The sequence below is a fragment of the Mastigoproctus giganteus genome, chromosome 9, assembly GCF_048544385.1.
Source record: "Mastigoproctus giganteus isolate SK-2022 chromosome 9, ASM4854438v1, whole genome shotgun sequence".
NCBI lineage: Eukaryota > Metazoa > Arthropoda > Arachnida > Uropygi > Thelyphonidae > Mastigoproctus > Mastigoproctus giganteus.
Window position 1 is genome coordinate 134,282,936 of NC_143583.1, and position 25,080 is coordinate 134,308,015.

At 36.9% G+C, this 25,080-nt stretch overlaps 1 protein-coding gene across 4 annotated transcripts in view; it reads left to right on the forward strand.

Moving 5' to 3' along the window:
* Positions 1-2,904: 2,904 nt before the first annotated feature.
* LOC150080753 (transforming growth factor-beta receptor-associated protein 1-like) overlaps positions 2,905-25,080 on the forward strand; it is a 272,526-nt gene continuing 250,350 nt past the window's right edge. For 2 of the 4 annotated variants that reach the window (XM_090382036.1, XM_090382038.1), the window contains exons 1-2: positions 2,906-3,398; positions 22,895-22,947. In XM_090382036.1, the coding sequence (XP_090238162.1) occupies positions 3,327-3,398; positions 22,895-22,947 (125 nt within the window). In that variant the 5' untranslated portion in view covers positions 2,906-3,326. Of the gene's footprint in view, positions 3,399-22,894; positions 22,948-25,080 lie in introns of all 4 variants that reach the window. The other 2 variants (XM_090382037.1, XM_090382039.1) reach the window with 2 other exon arrangements.

A 25,080-nucleotide genomic window follows, 5' to 3' on the forward strand; every position in this document is an offset into this window, starting at 1 on the left:
GTTTTTGCTTTTAGTAATCGTAACACAGCTGATGTATTCGTTCCGAAGATCCCCAGGAGGCTTGTAATTTCTAGCATTTTGGTTTTTAGCCTGCTGCATGTACCAATAGGAGTAATGCAAGTTTCAATTTCAACTCGGCTTGCTTCTGTTGTTAATAAGTTATTCTCGAAAGTATCCGTTTGTTTGTTTATGCATATTAGTGGAGTTCCCCTGGGTTCGGTCTTGGACCCATTGTTGTTTTGTGTATTCATCAATGATATTGATGAAAGTATATAAAGATTAATGCCCAAGTCTGCAGATGATACAAAGGTTGGCAGGGTTATTAACGACAATAAAGACAGTATGCTACTCCAACTGGATCTAGATAAGTTGGGAAAATGGGCTGAGAAGTGGAAACTAAAATTTAATATTTACAAATGCAAAATACTGCATAAGAGTAGCAATAACCGAAGAGAAACGTACCAACTGTATGGTACTACACTCAGGGGAGTGGAAAGTGAAAAAGATCTGGGAGTAATTGTGCAGTCAACTGTGAAGTTCGGTGAGCAGTGCAGACGGGCTTCCTGGGCAGGTCATGGAATTTTGTCAATGATATATAGGAATTTTGCTAGCAGAGACAGGGGGCTGATTGTCCCGTTGTACAAGGCATTAGTCAGGTCACACATAAAGTACTGTGTACAGGTCTGAATGCCTCATTTTAGGAAGGATGTAGAGTTGCTAGAACGATAGAAAGAAGGTCAACAAGATTGGTGATGGGAACAAAGGGGTAATCTTACCAAGAAAGGCTTAAATTCTGCAAATTGCAGCGCCTGGAGAGTAAGCATCTGCGAGGTGATCTGATTGAGGTGGATAAGGCCTTGAATGGATTGAGCAAGCTGAATGCTGATGGGATTCTTCCTCTTGTGCCGATTATGAACCTGAGGGGGCATACATTCAAATTGAGGAAAGATAATTGTAAAATAGTTGTACGGAAATTTTCCTTTAGCTAGTGGGTAGTTGATTGGTGGAACAGACTTCCACCTTTTGCTGTGGAAGTAGATAACCTAAATAAATTTAAAGCTTAGCTTGACAAGCATTTGGAACGAATGAAGGGGTGAAATGGGAAGGGGTTTTTTTTTTTTTTTGGCTGATGCTGCATAAGCTTGTTTTCTTGGATCGTGTGCCTCTACTAATGCTAGTGGTAATGGTGTATGTATACATTTCGTGGTCGATTCTTTGGTCAGTTTGCCTGTTTGCTGTATGAAAAACCGAATTAACGGGAGGAAAAAAATTGTTACCCCCCCACATCGCCTGATACCCACTAACTCATCCAATTTGTGCGAAAAAAAAAGTCCATGAAAATTCCTGTTGTCACAGATGTTCTTCGAACGTGTGATTTTTCCATCTAATTTTGGGGAACTGATTTTATATCCACTTGAAAAACATAAAACGTTTTTGCTTGAAAAACGTAAATGCACTCTTTTGAACAGTCTGTAATGTCTGTAAATGGTGTGAATCCTATAGTATGACGAAAAACCCGACTTTCCCTTATAAAAAATCGCGCTCCCTTCACCACAGTTTGTGGGTGTATAAAACTACATAAAACTAAAACGTATTGGAGCAGTATGGTATTAAGAACAAGTTGCGATTGCTACAATGGACAAAAGGATGGTTGTGTAGGAGAAAACAGAGAGTGGTAATCAATGGGCACTGATCTTCGTGGACTAATGTTATTAGTGCAGTCCCCCAGGTTCGCTGTTGGACCCATTGTTGTTTTCTATATTTATCAATGATATTGATGACAGTATATCAGGCCTAATGTCCAAGTTTTCAGACGATACCAAGGTGGCATGTTTGTTAATAACAGTGATGACGTATACTACTGCAAAAGGATCTAGAAAAGTTGGGCAGATGGGAATTGAAATTTAACTTCTCAGCTGAAGTTGAACATTGACAAATACAAAGTTCTACATATGGTAACCCCAGAGAAACGTACCAACTGTGGGCTACTACATTCAGGGTAGTGGAGAATGACAAAGATCTGGAGGTAATTGTGGAGTCAGATATGAAGCTTTCGGAACAGTGCAGGCAGGCTTCCAGAACAGCTCACGTGGCCTTGTCAACGATATACAGGAATTTTTTTAGTAGGGAAAAAGAGATAATTATCCCTTTGTATAAATCGATGGTCAGTTAACACCTGGAAGACTGCGTACAGTTTTGGAGGCCTCAGTTTAGGGAGAATGTAGAGTTGCTAGAACGAGTACAGAGAATAGCAACAAGATTCGTGAGGGGAACAAAGGGGTACTCGTACCAAGAAAGGCCCAAGTTCTGCAATTTGCAGCGTCTGGACACTATGCATCTGCGATGTGATCTGATTGAGGTCTATAAGGTCTTGAATGATTTGGGCAGGCTCAATGCTGATGGGATTCTTCCTCTTGCTCAGATTACGAACCTGAGGAGGCATAAATTCAAATTGAGGAGAGACAGTTGTAGAACAGCTGTGCGGAAATTTGTCTTTAAAGAGCGGGTAGTATATGGAACAAACTTCCATCTGTCGTTGTGGAAGCTGGTAGCTGAAATAAATTCAAGGAGGAAGTGGACAAACGTTTGGAGAGAATGGATAGGTGAAATGGGAAGTGTTTTTTTTTTCTTGGCTAATCATACGCCTCTACTAATGCTAATATCCATAAATTGTTGTCTATAAAATTTGTGTACTTTTGATCCGTTTTTCAGTTTTTCTGAATGAAAACCCTGAATTTCGTAGCGATGACAAAATGTAATCCTTCCCAGTACTGATAAACTGAGCCACGGCTCGAAGCAAGACCAAATTTCCCCTTCCTCAAAAGGAGAATTTCTGAATTTCGGATCGATGGCTTGAATCGAGGCTTTTTCTGCACTTTTTTGCCGCTGGGTTTATTCTGCATAGATTTTTTAAATTTGATCTGACATTGTGGAGGAGGTGGTGAAATATCGTGTTCACCTTGTACATTTAATGTTGTATATCGTAAACAGTGTTGTCTAGTTATGTAGAGAACAATAAAACTTGAATCATGGAAATTAGATGTTGCTTTCCTAAACATCGATAATGTTATTCAATTGTAGACCTTCAGTCAGAGAGCATCGACGTTTTAATAAACAAAATTTTATATCAGTTCAGCGCCCAGCCGGTATGCCCAATCGCCCACTGGTCTAAGTGAAATTTGGAGACACACACACACACGACAGTTACCTGTATCATAAAATAGACGTTTACGGAAAGTGTTATTGGAGTAGTGGGATAACTTCAAGTGTGATACTTGATTAAATTATTTATTTATTATTTTATTTTATACTTTTGAATTATCAGAATGAGTGTGAAAGCATTTGATTTGATACCTGCGATAGACAGAGTTAATTGGGCAGGTAAAGTGAGAAGTGTGGTAAGTATTATAAAACATTTTTGTTTAGGATTGTTTCTGTAATATGTTAGACACTAGCTAGTAGCAATAAATAGAATATTTTGAAGATGTAAAATGCGCATCTACCACCAGGGTCTCAACTCTTTGTGGGGGGGGGGGGGTTGCCAGGTTCAACCTCCCAAGGAGACTTCATCAAAAAAGAAGAAGAAAAGAAGAATCATATGTTTGGATCTTAGAAAGGCTTTTGATACTGTTGCACATGGAAGACTGCTGCAGAAATTGGAGCATTGTGGCATTGAAGGCAAATTGCTGCTATGGATAAAGGGATGGTTGAGTGGGAGAAGGCAAAGAGTGGTTATCAATGAACACTGCTCTTTGAGGACTAATACAACAGGACCAGGGTATGGCTGCCAGGGGCAAAGGTTGATGACATAGAGCAGATATCTTTTAAGGCCACAAAAGGTGATAGAGTTGTACACGTTGGCACTAATGATATTAAGAGTAGGAGACCGGCAGAATTACTTAAAAAGTACAGGTCACTGTTGAAAAAAAGCCGTGAATTTGAAAGTGTCTGCAATTCTGCCCAGACACGATAGGAGGGAGTATATGATGAGAGCCATGTCAATCAATTTGGCCCTGGAAAGATTGTGCAAGACTCAAGGGGTACAATTTTTTTCAGCCTGGTCTGTACTTGTTAACAGGAGAGACTGCTTCTATAGGGATGGGATACACTAAATAGAAAGGGTGCAAGAATATTTGCTGATGCTATCGAGGCAGTGTTAGGTGGGTCGGAAAACTGCTAGCTTGGGGGGATACAAGTACTAATAGGTTAACAGTAGCCACTGGCAGAGGTGAAAGTGATTCTTGCACTGCTTCTATTGGAATGAGCAGCAGCCTGAAAAACAAGATGCAGGATATTTTAGAGACTGCTGGGAGTCATTGCGATACAAGTAAACACATGGGTTGTGTTAGGGTAGCTAGGAATAGGAACAGGCGCATGTATACTTGCGTGTACACTAATGCTAGGAGTTTGGTAAATAAATTTGGTGAATTTGAGGTATTGCTGAAAACATCAAAGGCAGATATTGTTGGCATATCAGAGACGTGGTGTCACACAGATATAAGGAAAGCAGAACTGGAATTTGGGGAGTACAATGTGTACAGAAAGGATAGGAAGGGAGGAGGGGTTATGCTATTAGTTAAGAAACACATAAAATCCAAGCAAGTGAACCCAGTTGACATCGCTGGACAGTGCAGTGTCGAGTCAGTTTGGTGTGACATAAGCATTGGGAGATCAAAATTGAGAGTAGGAGTGTGCTATGGCCTAATGACTCTGATGAGTATAATAAGAAACTGTACAGGGAAATAGAGTGGGCCAGTAAATCAGAGAGTCTTATAATGGGGGATTTTAATTTCCCAGATATTGATTGGAATTTGTGCATTGGTCACTCACACACTAGCAAGGCTTTTGTGGATTTATTGGATGATTGTTTTCTACATCAGCATGTTCGGGAGGCAAATAGAGGGAGTAATACTCTTGATCTGATTATCAGTGGTGATTCTTCATTCATTAAGAATCTGCAGATAAAGGAACCACTAGGTGGCAGTGATCACAGTGTGCTGAAGTGGGATTTACTCAAAGAGGTAACTACCATCAGGGGTAAAGGGAAGGGTTTTTGCTTTCATAAAGGCGACTACGATGGTCTGAGACAGTATTTAAATTCTATACAGTAGGACCAACTGATGATGTTACCAACAGCAAATTCAAAATGGGAAGCATTCAAAGAACTTATCATGGAAGCTACTAGGCTTTACATAACAAGTAAGGAATATTGTTAAAGGTTTAGGTCTAAATGGATGTCAGATGAACTAATGAGACATATGGTATAGAAGAAAAATGCATGGGATACATATAAATTAATATGTGACACAGAAACCTATGATAGATATAAGCTGGTCTATAACCGAGTTACAAAGAAGGTTAGGCAGGCGAAGGCAGATTACAAAAAATCTTTGGCAAAGGATGCAAAGAAAAACAGCAAAGAGTTCTTTACTTATGTAAACTCTAGAAGGAAGAGGATGAATCAGATTGGTCCACTTGATATCGATGGTTCAACTGTTGATGATCCTGCTCAGGTAGCTAACAAACTAAATGAATATTTTGCATTGACATTTACACATGAGGAGTTATTCAGCGAGGGGAATGCCAGAGGTGTATTCAACTCTGGCAGTAAGCTAGATAATCTTGTAATAACTGAGAGTAAAGTGGAGGAGAAATTGTTGAAGATAAACACAAGAAAGGCACCTGTGGGTGGACGGGATCTATCCAGTTATATTAAAGGAGGCTGCAAAGGAAGTTAGCAAACCCTTAGCCATAATTATCAGAGCTTCCTTGGACTCAAGGGAGGTACCCATAGACTGGAGATGTGCAAAAGGTGACCCCAATTCACAAAGGAGGATCATAGGCTGACACAAGTAATTATAGACCTGTGAGTTAAAAGGCACTGGTTAAAAAAGCACTGCAGGATCATCTAGACAAGACTTCAGTTATAGCTCGGACACAGCATGGTTTTGCTAAGGAAAAGTCTTGCCTGACCATTTTGATTGGATACTATGATGCAGCCACAAAAGAACTGGATGCAGGAATAACTTTGATATTATATATTTAGATCTTAGAAAGCCTTTTGATACTGTTGCACATGGAAGACTGCTGCACAAATTGGAGCAGTATGACATTGGAGGCAAATTGCTACTATGGATAAAGGAATGTTTGAGGGGGAGAAGACAGAGAGTGGTAATCAATGGACACTGCTCATCGTGGACTAATGTTATTAGTGGAGTCCCTCAGGGTACAGTGTTGGGTCCATTATTGTTTTCTGTATTTATAAATGATATTGATGATGGTATATCAAGCTTAATGTCCAAGTTTGCAGACGATACAAAGGTCGGCAGGGTTGTTAAGGACACTACTGACGCTATGCTGCTGCAACAGGATCTGGAAAGGTTGAGCAGATGGGCTGAGAGGTGACAAATGAAGTTTAACATTGACAAATGTAAAGTACTGCATATGGGAAGTAGTAACCCCAGAGTAATGTATCAACTGTGTGGTACTACACTGAGGGTGGTAGAGAATGAAAAGGACCTTGGGGGTAATTGTGCAGGCAGATATGAAGTTTTCTGAGCAGTGCACACGGTCTGCAAGAGTAGCTCATGGTGTCTTGTCAATGATATACAGGAATTTTTCTAGTAGGGATAAGGTGGTGATTATCCCCTTGTATAAAGCAATGGTCAAGCCACACCTTGAGTACTGTATACAGGTCTGGAGGCCTAATTTTAGGAAGGATGTAGAGATGCTGGAGTGAATGCAGAGAAGGGCAACAAGATTAGTGAATGGAATAAAGGGTTGCTCTTATGTTAAGTTTTGCAAATTACAGTGTCTGGAGACTAGGCACCTGCGAGGTGATCTGATTGAGGTGTATAAAGCGTTGAACTGTTTGAGCATGCTCAGAGCTGATGGGATTCTTCCTCTTGCTCAAATAATCGTCTGGGAGGGCATAAATTCAAATTGGGGAAAGAGAGTGGTAGGATAGATGTGTGGATGTTTGCCTTTAGCCAGTGTGTGGTTGATTGCTGGAACAAACTTCCATCCGTCGTTTTAGAAGTCGATATCTTAAATAGATTTAATGCAGAACTAGACAACAACAAATACGGAGGATGCAGAAAGGTCAGGGAATGACAACCGCATATTCTCGGAGCAATATGGCCTTAGTTGCTAATGCCCCTAAAAACCAAGTAACAAACAAACAACAGAACTAGACAAACATTTGAAGCAAGTGGATGGGTGAAATTAGATTTTTTTTTTTTTTTTTTTTTTTTTGTGGCTGATGCTATATAAGCTTGCTTTCTTGCATTATGTGCCTTTACTAATGCTAAAAGAAATTAACTTTCTTTAGGTCAAAACAGGAATCAAAACAGTACAGAATAGGCCGCCGTAGCCTAGTGGTCAGGTGCGAGGGTGCATAAGTACACGTGCCTTGAGTGACCGGGGTTCAAGCCCGTGACTGCTGAATACGGTGCTTTTTCTTGTATTCTGTCTATCTTGTTAACTCTTCTGACTGTTTGGTCGTCCCGGAGTATAAACAGAAAATTTATTATTTTATTTTTATTTACTTTTGGGGGACCTCCCTTCTCAAAAGGTTAGGAATGGGTTCCATTTCCGTAGATTGATATAACTTAACTAAGCAGTACTATTGAAAGAAAATAGAAAAATATGAAATCAAAATAAGAATAAAAGAAGAAAGTAAAAAAAAAAGAAAGAAATAAAACAAATAGTATCCATAAATTCACATGAGAAGCAAGAAACACAAAGTCTATAATAGAGTATATTATCATTAATGAAAATTTAAATGACAAAATTAGAGACACTAGAGTATTCAGAGGCAGTGAAGTTGACAGTGATCACTACCTAGTAGAAAGCACTTTCAAAATAAAAAGAAATTATCTTAATAAAAATAAGAAAATACCAACAAAAACTACTAAGAAATTAAAAATACATTTGCTGGAAGACAAAAGTACTAAATTCCTGTATGAAAGTCGATTGAAAGATAAACTCAAATCAGATGAAAGTGATAATGTTGAGGAAATTTGATCAAACATGAAAAAATCAATTCTGGGAGCTGCTGAAGAAAGTCTTGGATATAAACCTATAAAAATAAAAACTGGCTAAGAACTTGGAATGAAGAATTGAAACAATCAATCAATGAGAAAAAAAAGGCCTATAAACTGTTCCTACAAACTAAAGACCCACATTTACACATAAAATATAAAAGGCTTAGAGCAGAAGTCAGAAAACTAACCAGAAGAATCCGACGAGATGACTGGGAGAAATTTGTTAAATCTTTAGAACATGATATCACGGGCCCATAGAGAAGAGGTTTTAAAATTTTTAAGAAATTACAACTAGACACAAATGATCAAATAAAAACCAACTCCAACTCCCAAGCAGAATGGAAGCAACACTATTCAAAACTATGGTATAACCCAGGCACTAGGGAATTGGAAGATGAAGAAAATATAACAATGGAAGAACTAGAGTTAATATTACAAAAATCAAAAAACCAAAAAAGCCCAGGCATAGACAATTTGAATGTAGAACTATTTAAATATGGGAGCACCTTACTAAAAAACGCACTACTAAAATTATTTAACATCATATGGCATAAGCAACAGATACCCAAAGATTGGGAAACAGGAATAGTAATCAATTTACAAAAAAAAAGGCTTCAGAAGTAACCCTAACAACTACAGAGGGATAACACTGCTGTCAACTGCTGCAAAGCTATACTCTAATATACTAAAGAATAAACTTAATAAATACAGTGAACAATTCTTAGAAGAAGAACAATGTGGGTTCAGAAAAGGGAGAAGCACAATAGATGCCATTTTCTCACTACAATAAATTTTGGAGAAAAGAAGAGAATTCAATCTACCAACATTTCTTCTCTTTATCGATTATGAAAAAGCATATGACAATGTAAACTGAGAAAAACTCTGGCAGATTCTACGTGAAGAAAATATCCCAACCCAACTCCGGAAAGTGATCCAAAGCCTATATAAAAACTCAAAAGTCTGTATAAAATATTCTAATGGCCAACTATCAGACCTAATTAACACCAATAAAGGAGTGAAACAAGGACGTGGACTGTCACCAAATTTATTTAATATCTACATCAATAAAATTCTTAAAGAATGGAAACAAACAATTAACAACAGAATACAGTTGAACAACATGAATAAAACTCAAACTATATTATATGCTGATGATCAAGTTATAATTGAAAAATCCGAAGATGAACTACAGATAGCAGCAAATGAACTTAATAAAATAAGTAAAAAGTACAAGATGAAAATCTCCACCTCAAAAACAAAATCAATGGGATTATGTGGAAAAAACATCATCATCATCATCAGCCATTTTCAATCCACTGCAGGATGAAGGCCTCTCCAGCAACTTTCCAGTTCCTTCTGTTTTGAGCACTGGCCATTCATTTACTACTCAAAAACTCATGAATTTCATCTATCCATCTCCGCCTTTGTCTTCCAGGTTTTCTTCTAGCTCCTCTTGGGTACCATTCTGTTATTTTCTTAGTCCATCTGTCATCATGTCTTCGAGCTATGTGTCCTGCCCAAGACCATTTTAGTTCTTTAGTTTTGATAAGAATGTCCTTTACTTGAGTTTGCTGCCTAATCCATGTGTTTCTCTTCTTATCTAACAGTCTGATTCCCAATATAATTCGTTCCATTCTTCGCTGTGTAGTTCTTAGCTTCTCTTCCATTCTTTTGGTGAGTGCCCAAGTTTCACTTCCATAAGTCATGGTGGGGAGTATACATTGATTCATTATTTTACGTTTCAGACAAACTGGGATATTGCTCTTCAGTATGTGACTATATTTCCTGAATGCTATCCATCCAAAATTTATTCTTCTCTTGACTTCCAGCCATTTATCATTATTACAGCTAATAACTTGTCCCAGATAAGTATATGACTCCACCTTTTCAATTACTGCTCCTTCAATCATTATTTCCCTTTCCGTGGCATACTTGTTCATCATTACTTTTGTTTTAGCCATATTCATCTTTAGTCCAAAATCCTTACTAACTGTGCATAACTGATTAAGATTTTCCTCTAATTCTTTGGGATCGTGGCTTATGACCACAATGTCATCTGCAAATCGTAAATGGTTTAGGTACTCTCCGTTCACATTGACTCCTTTCTGCGACCAGTCTAATCTTCTGAAAGCTTCCTCAAGGGCAGCAGTAAACAGCTTCGGAGATATTGTGTCTCCTTGTCGAACTCCTTTCTCGATTTTAAATTTGCTACTGTCTTTGTCTAGTCTAATAAAGGATGTAGCACTCTCAGTATATTATGATTTTCTCCATATAGCACTCCATATATTATGATTTTCTTCAAAATCATAATATATGGAGTATCTATGCCTTGTCTTTCCAGTGCCCGAAACATTGCCTTATGCTGTATGGAGTCAAATGCCTTTTCATAATCCACAAATGCCAGGCATAATGGTGTTTTATATTCATTTGCTTTCTCCATTAGCTGTGATATTACGTGAAGGTGATCCATAGTTGAGAATCCTGTCCTAAAGCCAGCTTGCTCTTTCGGTTGATTCTCATCAAGTATTCTTTCTAATCTGTTAGTAATGACCCTTGTGAACAACTTGTAGATGTGGGATAACAAGCTAATTTGTCTATAATTTCCAATTTCTGATTTATCTCCTTTCTTATGCAGCAAAACTATGATTGCATTATTCCACTGCTTAGGCATCACACCTTTTCTAATGCACTTTGTGAAGAGCCTTGCCAGTTTTTGTGTTATGTCTCTTCCTCTCAATTTTAACAACTCTACAGTAACTTCATCTTCCCCCGGGGCTTTCCGATTCTTCATTTTCTTCAATGAATGTTCTACCTCATCAGGAAGAATATCGGGTATGTCGTAGGTGTTGCTACTTTGCAATTCATCTTCCCCACTGCTGGTATCATTCCCTCGCTCCTTGTATAATTCTCTATAGTAGTCTTCTGCTATTTGAATTATGCCTTCTCTGCTGTTTATAAGTACACCATCGCTATTCTTCAGTTTCAGTATCATTTGTCTTTCTGTATTACTGCCCATGGCTGCTGATTTAAATCCTTTGTTTTCCCTTAATGCTTGTTCTACTTTTCTTGTGTTAAATCTTCTGATGTCCTCTCCGAGTCTCTTTCTAATGGCTTTGCATAACTCAGTATACTCAATTTTCTCCCTGTCGGTGTTTTTCTTGCTCTTCATTTGTCGTCTTCGGTTCATCATGACAAGTGTTTCTTGACTAATTTTTTTCTTCTTTGGATTTCTGTTTCCCTATAGGTTTCTTGGGCTTTATCACTTTCAGAAAGTTGTAATATTCCTCGTCGATATCTTGGTCCTGAGCAGTCTGCAGAAGCTCAAACTTGTTCTTAAGTTCCAGTACATACTGCTTTTTCTCCTCCTCTGTTATTTCAAAGACCTTTGTATTATTTACTCGAGTCAGTTTTTTCCTTTCCTACATCTATATCAAGTGTACATCTTACCATTCTGTGATCACTTCCAACATTTACCTTATTCAGGACGGTAACATCATTCACAATATATCTTCTGTTAGTGAGGATGAAGTCGATTTCATTAGTAGTTAATCCATTTGGACTCTTCCATGTCCACTTTCTGTTCACCCTTTTCTTGAAAAAAGTGTTCATTACTGACATTCCTTGAGATTCTGCAAATTCCACAAGTCTTTCACCTCTTTTATTTCTTTCACCAATTCCAAAATTTCCTTTAGTTCCTCTTTCTGCGCTGTTTTGCCTTTTTCCAACCTTAGCATTGAAGTCCCCCATAATAATAGTGTAGTGAGTTTTCTGCTCTTCTAGAAGACTCTCAATTTCAGTGTACATTTCTTCAACCTCTTCATCATCATGGCTCGATGTTGGTGCATAAATCATTATAATCTTTATTCACCAACATCAAGCCATGATGATGAAGAGGTTGAAGAAATGTACACTGAAATTGAGAGTCTTCTAGAAGAGCAGAAAACTCACTACACTATTATTATGGGGGACTTCAATGCTAAGGTTGGAAAAAGGCAAAACAGTGCAGAAAGAGGAACTATAGGAAATTTTGGAATTGGTGAAAGAAATAAAAGAGGTGAAAGACTTGTGGAATTTGCAGAATCTCAAGGAATGTCAGTAATGAACACTTTTTTCAAGAAAAGGGTGAACAGAAAGTGGACGTGGAAGAGTCCAAATGGATTAACTACTAATGAAATCGACTTCATCCTCACTAACAGAAGATATATTGTGAATGATGTTACCGTCCTGAATAAGGTAAATGTTGGAAGTGATCACAGAATGGTAAGATGTACACTTGATATAGATGTAGGAAAGGAAAGGAAAAAACTGACTCGAGTAAATAATACAAAGGTCTTTGAAATAACAGAGGAGGAGAAAAAGCAGTATGTACTGGAACTTACCTCTTAGAAATCTTGAGTATTAGTCTTGACACTCTTGGTGATGTACTTTTGAATTCCAAAATGTTGTTTTTAAAATCTGTATGGACCAGAAACCCAACTCCACCTTCACTCCTTTCACTGTTTCCATTAGTGTACAGCAGATTTCCACTTGATGAACTTATAAGCGATTCATTTCTTCTTCTTGTTTCAGCCAAACCGATGATATTCCAATTCACATTTTCTAATTCCTTTTCCAGCTCTAATATCCTGTCTTCACCGATGAGTGATCGGAAAAAACATACAAAGAGTCAAAATTGTTATTGATGATAAAATAATAGAACAAATATCTGACTTCACCTATTTGGGAAATTTAATATCAAATGAAGGGAAAGACATCCACACTAAACTACAAAAATATAATAAAATGAATGGAACGATTAAATGTCACTTTGGAAAACAAATGACAACTGAAATAAAACTACGACTGCACAACATCACTTCAAAACCAGCCCTCTTCTACAGCTGTGAGACTTGGGTCATAAATAAGAAAGATGCACACAAACTAGAAGCAGCACAAAGAGATTTTTAAGACCATTATTAGGCTTTACAAGACTAGACCACCAAAGAAATTTAGATATCTACGAGAAATTAAAAGTAGATAACATAGTAAATGACATAAAACGGTATCAGGAAAAATGGATCAGCCACATAAAAGAATGAACCCAGACTGGATCCCAAAATTAGCCTTTAACTACAAACCTACAGGCAAGAGAGATGTGGGTCAACCAAGACAACGATGGCGAGATCAAAACCACCTCCAAGAGCTACAACAGAACAGGTCTTAAAAGATCTAAGCCAGACCAATTTCATGATAATGATAAAACAAATGTTTCATTAGGGCACAAAGATATGCCACTGATTTCAGCCATGTGTTTTGCATTAACAGTCTCAAAATTATTCGTATTGCTATATGTTAATTTTTCCAAGTTACCTGGGTTTTTATATTTTACCTTGGCTTGATTAGTCCACTCCTTCATTATAATATGGGCCAATAATGCCTCATGTTTCTTTCACCATCGAGTAAAATAGTAGCCATTTTGATAGCTGACATGTGTCCCAATGGAGAAAAGATATCTATATTGAGTTGTATAGTTATCCCCCCCCCCCTATCCAGCAAAATGCTGAATGGCCCAGAATTGAATTTTTGTTTGTTTTGTGAAAGTAGAACATTTACCAATCAAAGCTGAATTTTCTGAGGTACAATGGCACATTTTCTCCAGGGCCCTAAGCTTATAGGGATCCCTAAACAGTGCAAACTGCTGTTGGTCCGAGGTTCCCTTAATCTTATTTTTAAGTCATTTAAAAATATGTGCGCCAAGGCCCCCAGGTAGGCGTCTCTGTAGCTAGGTGGGCAAGAGCAACAGTGCCTAGAACACGCTGCTTGATTAGACTGGGGTTCGAGCCTGTGACCAAATACGGAGGATGTGGAAAGGTCAGGGAATGACCACCGCATATCCCCTTTGCAATATGGCCTTAATTGTGAATGCTCCTAAAAGCCAAATAACAACAAGGCCCCAAGCTACCTAAGTCTGGCACTGTTACCAGCAAATATTTTTTCCATTTTCTGTGAAATTAAAAGTATTTTAGGCTATGGTTCTCCAGTAAGTTTCATAATTATATACACAAATATTTTATGTATTTATGAGAGTCATTATTATTAATTATTATTAATAATTAATAATAACAGATTAATACCACTGCTTGTGTACCATTCTGGAAATCCTCTTGCATTTAATGGCATCAATAAAGCCGCCCTACATGTGCATTTCCGATCGAACCATAGAGCATGGATAACAATATCTCTCTTTGAGGATTGGTTTAAATGCTGCTTCATTCCCGAGGTTGAAAAATATTGTAAAGACAATAATGTTCCTTTTAAGATCTTGTTTCTATTAGATAATGCTCCTGGACATCCTATGCATCTAGATGATTTCAATTCGAATGCTAGAGTCATATTTCTACCCTCAAACACAGCTTCACTCATCCAACTTATGGATCAGGGTGTTATTTCAAATTTAAAAGCATATTATTTATGCACAACATTTGCTCAGTCATTGTCTGCAGTAGACGCTGAGAAAAATTTTACATTGAGAGACTTTTTGAAATCTTATAATATTTACCATGCCATCTTAAATATTAATAAGGCCTGGGTGGAAATTACTAGAAGTTGTTTAAATGGCGCATGAAATAAAATATGCCCATGGCCTGTAAAAGGCTTCGAAGGGTTTGAAAAAGACGAATCATATGAAGAGGTTACAGATAAGATTGTAAAGGTTGCAGAGCTACTTCAGTTGGAGGTTGTTGCCAAAGATGTGGAAGAGTTAATAGAGGAAGAAGAGAAGGAATTATCTAACAAAGAACTTATTGACTTGCAGGCAGCGATAGTGAAAGAAGAAAATGCTGACGAAGCTCAAGATGAACCAAATGAGGAGCCGAGACTCTTCATCACTAAAGAGATGGCAATGGCGAGGTTTGAGAAGATGGATCCCGACAGCGAACAGTTCTTAAAAGTTAACAGAGGGGTGAATGATATGCTTACTTGCTACAAAGAAATCTACGATGAAAAGAAAAAAGCCACCATCCAGTCATCCATTAATATGTTCTTTCATAAGGTTGAGCAGCTGACCCCTTCTAAATCTCCGGCATACTTATCAGCTGAGGACTTTGATTTTGGCAACGATGCTCGAGAAGTAAAACTTGCTGATGTTATGCACATCTCCTCCCTTTTTTTGTAATTTTATAATTTTTAAATTTTTTAAATTGCACACTTTTGTAATTTTTCCTGCCCATGAGATAAAAAATTGAATAAATACAATAAATAATTCTATTCACATGTTTGTCAAACATTTCTTTTTTGATTCAATCAATTCAGCAAGCACAGTTGCGAGTGCTGCACATGCACGGGGGAAATTCCGGTTTATGTAGAGTTCCATGGAACGCAACCCTTACGTTAATCGGGGAGTGGCTGTATTCCTAGTGTTGGTAAATTTTGCCTCTATTGCAGTTCTGCTTTCAGTGGTTTTGGAAATTAATGGTTGCACACAGCACTCTCAGCGAAGGTGCAAATATAGTTTTGTTCCATGCCATTGACCCGAGTTGATCATGTTCCCTGAACCCTTGGTGCATACTCAATAACATTAGCAAAACTTGTGAACCTCTGTTTAAGTGAATACTGTATTTACAGAATAAACTCCATCTGCCAACTAAGGCTGACCATGCTGAGAAAAATTTAAAAAAAATAAAAAAATGGGGCATACCTGCCAAACTGGTAGTGCAACATGGGAGATTGTGTAATCTGCTTGTGAATCATAAACACATGATGTCACTTAAGTTATTTTAAAAATGTATATTGTCTATCATATATGACTCAATGCTTTGAATTACATTGCTGGTTTTGCTTTACACCCTCATTTCTGTTGGGAACAGATGTTAAATTTGTAAACATTATTTTTCTGTGATTGTTTTCTTTAAGTATTTTTAATTCGAAATATTATCTACATAATATATCTTATAAAATCAAATGTTAGGATATAAGAGATGATAGGTGTTTTAAACTCAGTAGTGCTAACAGTTATTTTGTTTTGTGCAATCATCTTGACCAATATCTAATAAAATTAAATAATATAAAATTATGTACCAGGTAATAATAATGTATTAGAAGATGAAATGCACAAGGCATAATTTCTTATGGGTTTAGGTACTTCAATCAGATCACTTCTGAGGTGCCTAGTCTCCAGACAGTGTAATTTGCAAAACTTAAGCCTTTCTTCGTAAGAGCAACCCTTTATTCCATTCACTAATCTTGTTGCCCTTCTGTGTACTCATTCCAGCACACCAAAGGGCATCATATACTTGATATTTTTCCACCCCAACTCCACATCCTTCCTAAAATGTGGCCTCCAGACCTGTATACAGTACTCAAAGTGTGGCCTGACCATATTGCCTTATACAAGGGAATAATCACATCCTTTTCCCTGCTAGAAAAATTCTTGTATATCATTGACAAGACACCATGAGCTAACTCTTGCAGATCGTCTGCACTGCTCAGTAAACTTCATATCTGACTGCACAATTACCCTCAGGTCCTTTTCATTCTCTGCCACCCTCAGTGTAGTACCACACAGTTGATATGTTACTCTGGTGTTACTGCTACCCATATGCAGTACTTTACATTTGTCAATATCAAACTTCAGTTGCCACCTCTCAGTCCATCTGCTCAACTTTTCTAGATCCTGTTGCAGTAGCATACTGTCATTCGTGTCATTAACAACCCTTCTGCCCTTCGTGTCATCTGCAAACTTAAACATTAAGCATGATATTCCATCATCAGTATCATTAATAAATACAGAAAACAACAATGGACCCAACATTGTACCCTGGGGGACTCCACTAATAACCTTAGTCCACGAAGATCAGTGACCATTGATTACCACTCTCTGTGTTTTCCCACTCAACCGTCCCTTTATCCATAGCAGCGGTGCCTCCGTAGCCAGGTGGGAAGGAGCAGCAGCAGCAGCAGTGCGTAGCACACGCTTCTTGATTAAACCGGGGTTCGAGCCCGTCGCCACCAAATACGAAGGATGCGGAAAGGTCAGGGAATGACCACCGCATATCCCCGGAGCAATATAGCCTTAGTTGCTAATGCTCCTAAAAAAAAAAAAAAAAAAATCCATAGCAGCAATTTGCCTCCAATGCCACAATGCTCCAACTTGTGCAGCAGTCTTCCATGTGCAACAGAATCAAAAGCCTTCCTAAGATCCAAGTATATGATATCAAAATTATTCTTTGCATCCAGTTCCTTTGTGACCACATCGTAGTATCCAATCAAATTGATAGACAAGACTTCCCCTTAACAAACCCATGCTGTCTCTGAACTACAACTGAAGTCTTGTCTAGATGATCCTGTAGTGCTTCTTTAACAAGTGCCTCCCAGAAGCCGACTGGCCATAATATTTACCAGGGAAACCCCGGTGGGCCAGAGGCTGATGGACGTCAGTGTAATTTTGGCCATAAACACTAGTATGAGATCACTACAAGTTTTCCCCGGTAAGAATTCTTGGCGAAGTTAAAAAAAAGCCAACACAAGAACGACGAGAAACTTCGGATAACTTACGCGGAAAATTAGTTTCCCGATACAGCACCTCTAGCACTGCTCCTCGGTAAACAGATGGTAGGTGTTATCGGTCTAGAATAGAAGTCAAGAACAATATATTGATTGACAGGTAGGCATGGCAAACAATGTGCTGATTGGTGCGTGAACACAACACACGATAACATCGGTTTAGTATCACTTTAGTAGCATTCAGAAGCACTAATGGTTACTTGCCCTAATTGCACATGGCCTAATGAATGCTTTCCATAATGATGAAAAAAGGTCAGGTTACCTCCACTTGAATCCCATGGGAGCTTGAACCCCTCCTGAAGTGGAGGGGGTAACAACCTTTTTTCTTTAGAATCACAGTCATATTTAGAAATACATTAAGAAAAAAATAAATTTTTTTCTGACTGTATTTTTATTTTCTTGTTCAATAATATGCCCTAATAGTGAAAAAAGGTCAGGTTACCTGCACTTGAATCCCATGGGAGCTTGAACCCCTCCCGAAATGGAGGGGTAACCTAACCTTTTTTCTTTAGAATCATGGGTGGACTAACGCATAAATTGTTTATTAATTAACAAAATATTAATTTTTTATTACTGTACTTTTATTTTTAAAGACACTTGTGCCAATACACACGTATCATAATATCAATCAACACCTCAATAGCTATTCACTGTATATATTCAGGTAGTTCTCGACTTTACAAGTTAATTCGTTCCTACCACGCGCTCATAAAGCAAAAACTCGTAAAGCAGGAATTAATTTCCCAGAGACATAAGGTTAAAAATAGAGGTTACGTTCTGAATAGTGAGATTAGTTAGCTAATTTCATTTTGTTAATTAGTTAGCTAATTAGTTGAAATTAGTTAGCTAATTAGTTGAAATTAGTTAGCTAGCTAATTGAAATTATTTGAAATTAGTTAGCCAGCTAATTGAAATTAGTTGAAATTAGCTGAAATTTGAAAGTTGAAAAAAGCTAAGTTGAAATTAGTTAGCTAATTAGTTTGTTTAAACAATGATTGATTTATCAAAAGAAATGAAAATGTAGCCTGTAAAATCAAACAAATTATAATAATAGAGAAATTATTTACGACTTACAAATTTTAAAGACTTTATTCTTCGTCATCATCGACTAAATGCACACTTTTGATCACTCATTATTGGCTCAGCACTCGTTGGTTTGTTGCACAAGGAGTTGTCTTCTTCAGAAATGTTTCAAGAGGTGTTTGTTTCCAAGATAATCTTCTCATTTAATTATAAATTTCACGATTGCATGCATAAACATTTTTTAACGGCGCACACAAATTGCAACTAACACGATTTGCGTGGAGTAACAAGTTTACAAAGCTTAAAAAAAAAGGAATGAAGAGAAGATTCTTAAAATTTATTTGTTTTTTATACGATTGAAGATTTCAGTAAAGGGGAAACACATTTCACTATAATAACGTAAAAAACCATACAATTCCAGCTATCAGTATTTTCACGAATGCAAGAAGATTGAGTTTACTACCGTTTATAATGCTTGCAGTAACAGAAAAGCCCAATAAACCGGAAAGCGCAAATTGTTTTTATTGTTTTATGGTCGTGACCTCCAGAAATGTGCTTTAGAAAAATATCACAGAGGCGTTTAAAATTGATTCTTATAACAGAACATATGATAACGATGAAAGTGTAGTGCATTTTAATGATTTGAATTGGTAACTAAAACAATTTACAAACCACACTCACGACCTTTTATTGCCTTAAGGTCACGCTCATGACCTTAAAAATGGCATTTTAGAGAGAATAAATAGCTTAGTTATACAGTAAAAATTTCAACTTCCGAGATCTTGAAACGAATTACCAAAAAACAATGTGTTATTGGGTTCATGTTAAGATATTTTAACGATACGATGGTAGCATTAGCATTAGTAGAGGCATTTGATGCAAGAAAACAAGCTTATGCAGCATCAGCAAAAAAAAAAAAAAATAAATAAATAAAAAATAACCACTTCCACTTCACCCTCTTGTTCGTTTGAAATACCTGTCCAGCTGAGCCTTAAACTTATTTAGGCTATCAACTTCCAAGACAAGGGATGGAAGTCTGTTCCACCAACCAACCACCCGCTGGCTAAAGGCAAATTTACGCACGTCTATCCTACATCTGTCTTTCCTCAATTTGAATTTATGCCCTCTCAGGTGATTATTCTGAGCAAGAGAAAGAATCCCATCAGCATTGAGCATGCTCAAACCATTCAAGGCTTTATACACCTCTATCAGATCACCTCGCTGGTGCCTAGTCTCCAGACACTGTAATTTGCAAAACTTAAGCCTTTCTTCATAAGAGCACCCCTTTGTTCCATTCACTAATCTTGTTGCCCTGCTCTGTACTCGTTCCAGCAGCTCTACATCCTTCTTGAAATGAGGCCTCCAGGCTTGTATACAGTACTCTAGGTGTGGCCTGACCATTGCCTTATACATATGGTGTTTCTGGAACTGATTAATATCGTAAAGCGGGGTACACTGTATTGTATAGCTACACACATGGTTTTGAATGCGGTATTTATGAATGTTTAAAATTCATTTTTTTGCAATTAATGTTCATATTTTCGATTTTGTTGATACTTGGGAAAAAAAACTTGTAAACCCAGGAACTCGTAAAGCGAGAACTGCCTATATATATATATAAAGAATCTTTCTTTATTTTCCTATTATTTCCTAACCTAACGTTTAAGGTTAGGTTAAGAAATATAACAAAAAATAAAGAAACCTTTTCCTTTTTTCGTAACCAAACAGAAATCAACAATATAGTGAAAATACTCTTAACTCCAAAAATCTGCTTTTAATAATGAGAAAAAAAACATAATGAAGAACATAAAAATGAACGGAACGAAACGAAACAAAACTTTTATTAATTTAATTTTCATAAAAAAATCAACCAACGTTTTATTTTCCTTACAAATTTCTTCCCTCTTTAAAAGGTTCATCAGTACTATTACCTGTTTACATCACAAAACTATTATGCACCGGTCTTTACTCATAAATACACATCATAATGTCAACCAATGACTACACAGTAGATTGTCGTCTGTCGTGCCGACCACCAATCATTTCATCATTTGCCACGTCTACCTGTCAATCAGTATATCCTTCTCGATTTCGGCTCCAGACCAATAACACCTACTGTCTGTTTACCGAGCGAGCAGCAATAGAGTCCGGTGTTGGGAAACTAATTTTCCACGTAAGTTATCCGACGTTTCTCGTCGTTCTCGTGTTGGCTTTCTTTACCTTAGCCGAATTCTTGACCCAGTCTGCCTCTGGTGCCTCCATTAATTTCCCCCAGAATAGAAGTTAAACTAACAGGTCTGTAATTACTTGTGTCACCCTTTGATCCTCCTTTATGAATTGTGGTCACATTTGCACATCTCCAGTCCATGGGTACTTCCTCCGATTAAGGATTTGCTTACTTCCTTTGCTGCCTCCTTTAATATAACTGGATGGATCCCACCACCCCAGGTGCCTTTCTTAAGTTTATCTGCAACAATTTCTCCTCCACTTTGCTGAGTTATTACAAAACCATTTAGCTCTCTGCCAGAGTTTAATACACCTCTGGCATTCCACCCCCATTCGGGGGGGGGGGGATGCCAGAATAACTTCTCATGTGTAAATGTAGATGCAAAATGCTTATTCAGTTTGTTAGCCACCTGAGGAGGATCATCAACAGTTGAACCATCGATATCAAGTTGGCCAATCTGATTCATCCCTTTCCTTCTAGAGTTTATATAAATAAAGAACTCTTTGCTGTTTTTCTTTGCATCCTTTGCCAAAGATTTCTCATAATTTGCTTTTGCCTGCCTAACCTCCTTTGATTACAGACTGACTGATAACATACCAAATTTATACAAATCATGTCATACAGAACAGCTTATATCTACCATAGGCTTCTGTGTCACCTGTTAATTTATATGTATCCCATGCATTTTTCTTCTCTGCCACATGTCTCATTAGTTCATCTGATATCCATTTAGGTCTGATAACCCCAGGGACTCACATCTGGTGAGTATGGGCTTGGCACACCCAGGGTCCTGAGCTGGATATCATCATTCTTCTTTTTCTTGGTGATTCCCTTCTACTTCTCTCTCTCTCTCGGGGTAATTCAGAATTTTTTTTTTTTTTTTTGGCTGGTGCAGCATAAGCCTCAGGCTTCCTTGCACAATATGGCTAATAATAATAAACCTTGAAAAATATTTGTTAGTTGTTATGAAAAGCCTAGTAGCTTCCAAGATTAATTCTTTGAATGCTTCCCATTTAGAATTTGCTGTTGGTAACATCATCAGTTGGTCCCACTGTTTTTCTTCTGTTTTTTTCTTGGGATGGCAATAGCATAGGTGCTACAGATGGTTCTAGTTAGTGATTCATCTGGATCGGTAGAAGGGTTGGGTAGAAGGGTTGTATCATCCTATAACATAATCCTAAGTGAGTTTCCAAATTTATCCCAGTTTTCTCTCTTGGTAGAAAATCTAATTATGTCTCTTGGCACAGAAGGAGCTGAGTCCATACCTCTTCTCTGGTCCACAGAATGCACTAGAGAAGAGGTATGGCTCTGTGGTCTGAAGTAGTCTAAGCTTCTCAAACACCTCAATCCAGGAGTTTTGGGGCTGTTATAGATGTTGCCAATGTGATGTCAGTAGTGCTCTCCTAGAGGGTACTGCTATAGTTATAAGGTGTCCTTGCTGATTGATAACTTGGAGGGCTATTGAATTAAGGAAGTTTTTTAAATTTTTTTCCATTGTGAGTGCCAGTTCGATCCAGGTGGGGAACAGTTCCACAGCCATGATCTATTAGTTCTTATGGCTGCTGTTAACCTATTGCTCTGTTTTGCCATATGGCAAAACAGAGCAATAGGATAACAGCAGCCATAAGAACTAATATATGTCTTTAGTGCTTGCCTAAGTTTGAGGAAATTTTCTATAGGGGGTACCTTCAAAAACATATTCCTTTGCAGAGTCAACATCATTCTTCGAGTCTCTGCTGCCAGTAGCAATATGTTGTATTGCTACTGGCAGCAATACAACATATGATTTCCATATGTGAGAGTGATTTGATTCCAGATCTGTGGAACTTTCTTCTTATTATTTCTTCTTTCTTATTAATTCTTAATTTATACAAATCATACCAAACTTAGTTTGTTCATAGCTACCTGAAAAACTGAGACTGTTGCCCTACTTGTATAATAATTATCTTTTAAAACAAATAAAAAAAAAAGTTTGGATCTTTAGTACAGTAGTAGTTGTTTATTAATGTATACTGGTGATATTAGTTGCTTACTGTAGATTTTATTTTATTTTTTGTAGATTGAATGTTTAGAATGTGCTGGAAAAAATTTGTATGTAGGCACGCAAGAAAGGTAATTCTCCATTTTTTTTTTTTAATTACAGTATTGTTAATTTAGAATAATGCATTAGGAATTACGTTATAAATTACATAAATAAATGCATTAATATAATGGCACAAAAAACACAGTAAAATTCGTTAAGAGATACAATTTCCATATTTTCATATAAGAAATGCTTTTATAATGAGTACAAAATGTTCCATACTTTGTTCTTCAGAGTTTTATGCTTCATTCTAGAAACATAATTTGTTTCAAATATTTACACAAATCCAATTATTTTGCATCTAGAGAAATGTTAATATTTGAAATATGAATTATGTGAACTTCCAATGAAAGTATGCAACTTCCAATGCATACTTTCCTTGCATTTCTTATGACTACCACTCGTTTTATGTTCTAATCTTCAAGATTGCACTGAACACATTTGTGCTGGTTTTCAACTCAGTGATGAAATCCATATGGTAAAAATTCAACTGATTGTGATCTCTAAGTTTTCAGTACCACTCTGATTTCATGTGTCATCAAATTGTTGCCATGAATACTGTCCTTTATTGAACTGAATAATGGAAGTCGTAGGGTGCTACATTCTGGTTGCAAAAGTGAGGTGGCTATAATTTTAGAAAGAAAATGAGGATGAGCATTATCATGGTGTAGCATGATGAAATATATATTTTCATGATCTTTTCTTTTGGATGACCCTTGTAAACTTTGAGTGTCAGAATGTAGGATTCACTGTTGATTGTTTTGTCATCGTTCAAGAAATCCCTGACCTCACTAAGTGTTTTGCATCTTTTTTTTTTTTTTTTTTTTTTTCGTTCTCATAATGGCACTTTGTTTTAACAATACAAATTAACAAAATATATATATACATTATAAGAGAAATGGTTCTATTTAAGCAGCAGCGTTTAACAAAAAAGAAAAAATTGTTCATAATTAAGTAATTAACTATATAATATCAGTGTAAATACACCATAGTTAACCCATAAATTTGAACTAGGTATGTAGTGTAATAGGCATCGTTTTAATTGTATCTCATATTGTGGTTGCCTTCACAACGAGATAGCTACTATTGCATTACTTCAAATAAATAACGCTTCTCTAGTAGAGAAGCGTTATTTATTTGAAGCATGCCATCACAGGTGCAAAGTTATTTCTACAGTATTCTCATATTGTGGAAATAACTTTGCAACTGTGATGGCATGTTGCATTACCAGGGTACCTGCCCGCCCACTGATGATGAAGCCCACTAGCTTCGAAACGATCGTCTGGGTGGTGGTATCTGCTGAAAATAAATAACAGCAGTCTTCTCTACTAGAGAAGCGTTATTTATTTGAAGTAATAGCAATAGCAGCTATCTCGTTGTGAAGGCAACCACAATATGAGATACAATTAAAACGATGCCTATTACACTACATACATAGTTCAAATTTATGGGTTAACTATGGTGTATTTACACTGATATTATATAATTAATCACTTAAACCCATAAGGAATTATGGGTTTAAGTGATTAATTATATAATATCTTGTGCATTGCCTTAATAAATGCCTTGTGCATTTATTTTTCTAATAAATAAGTAAATTTTCTCTTTTACTACAGGACAGCCACATAGAGGAATTTACAAGATAGATACAGGAATACACTGAAGTATTGAAAACTTCTCTGATCCTATGGGACAATCCAAGAGTACAAACAGAAAATTTATTTATTTATTTAAATAAATAAATAAAATTTGTTCTGCATAGAAAAAAAGAGTTTCTATGCAGAACAAACATTATTTTACATAGAAACTCTTTATTCAAAATAAAAATTTAAAGTTTAGCATAAATTATTAAAGTTGGAAAACAGACATGGAAATACATATATTTAGAATTAAGGGTAGTTAATTTGTGCATTTCACTCAAGTTTTTTTTACCTTACTCTGTAGTGAGACTGGGAGTTATTCCAAAATGAAGGACTTAGAATTCCATTAGATCTAGTGAATTCACATATGCCCAACCTGGGCAGTAGCCAAGAAAAAAATGCTGTTGTCTTTTGCTTTTGGGATCTTGTTTGTTTGGGCTGCAGCTGCGATTGGTATTCTCCTGGGTGGCATCACATGTTGTTTTGAGAGGAAGCTGTGGTGGTTTGCTAGGTGAAATATGA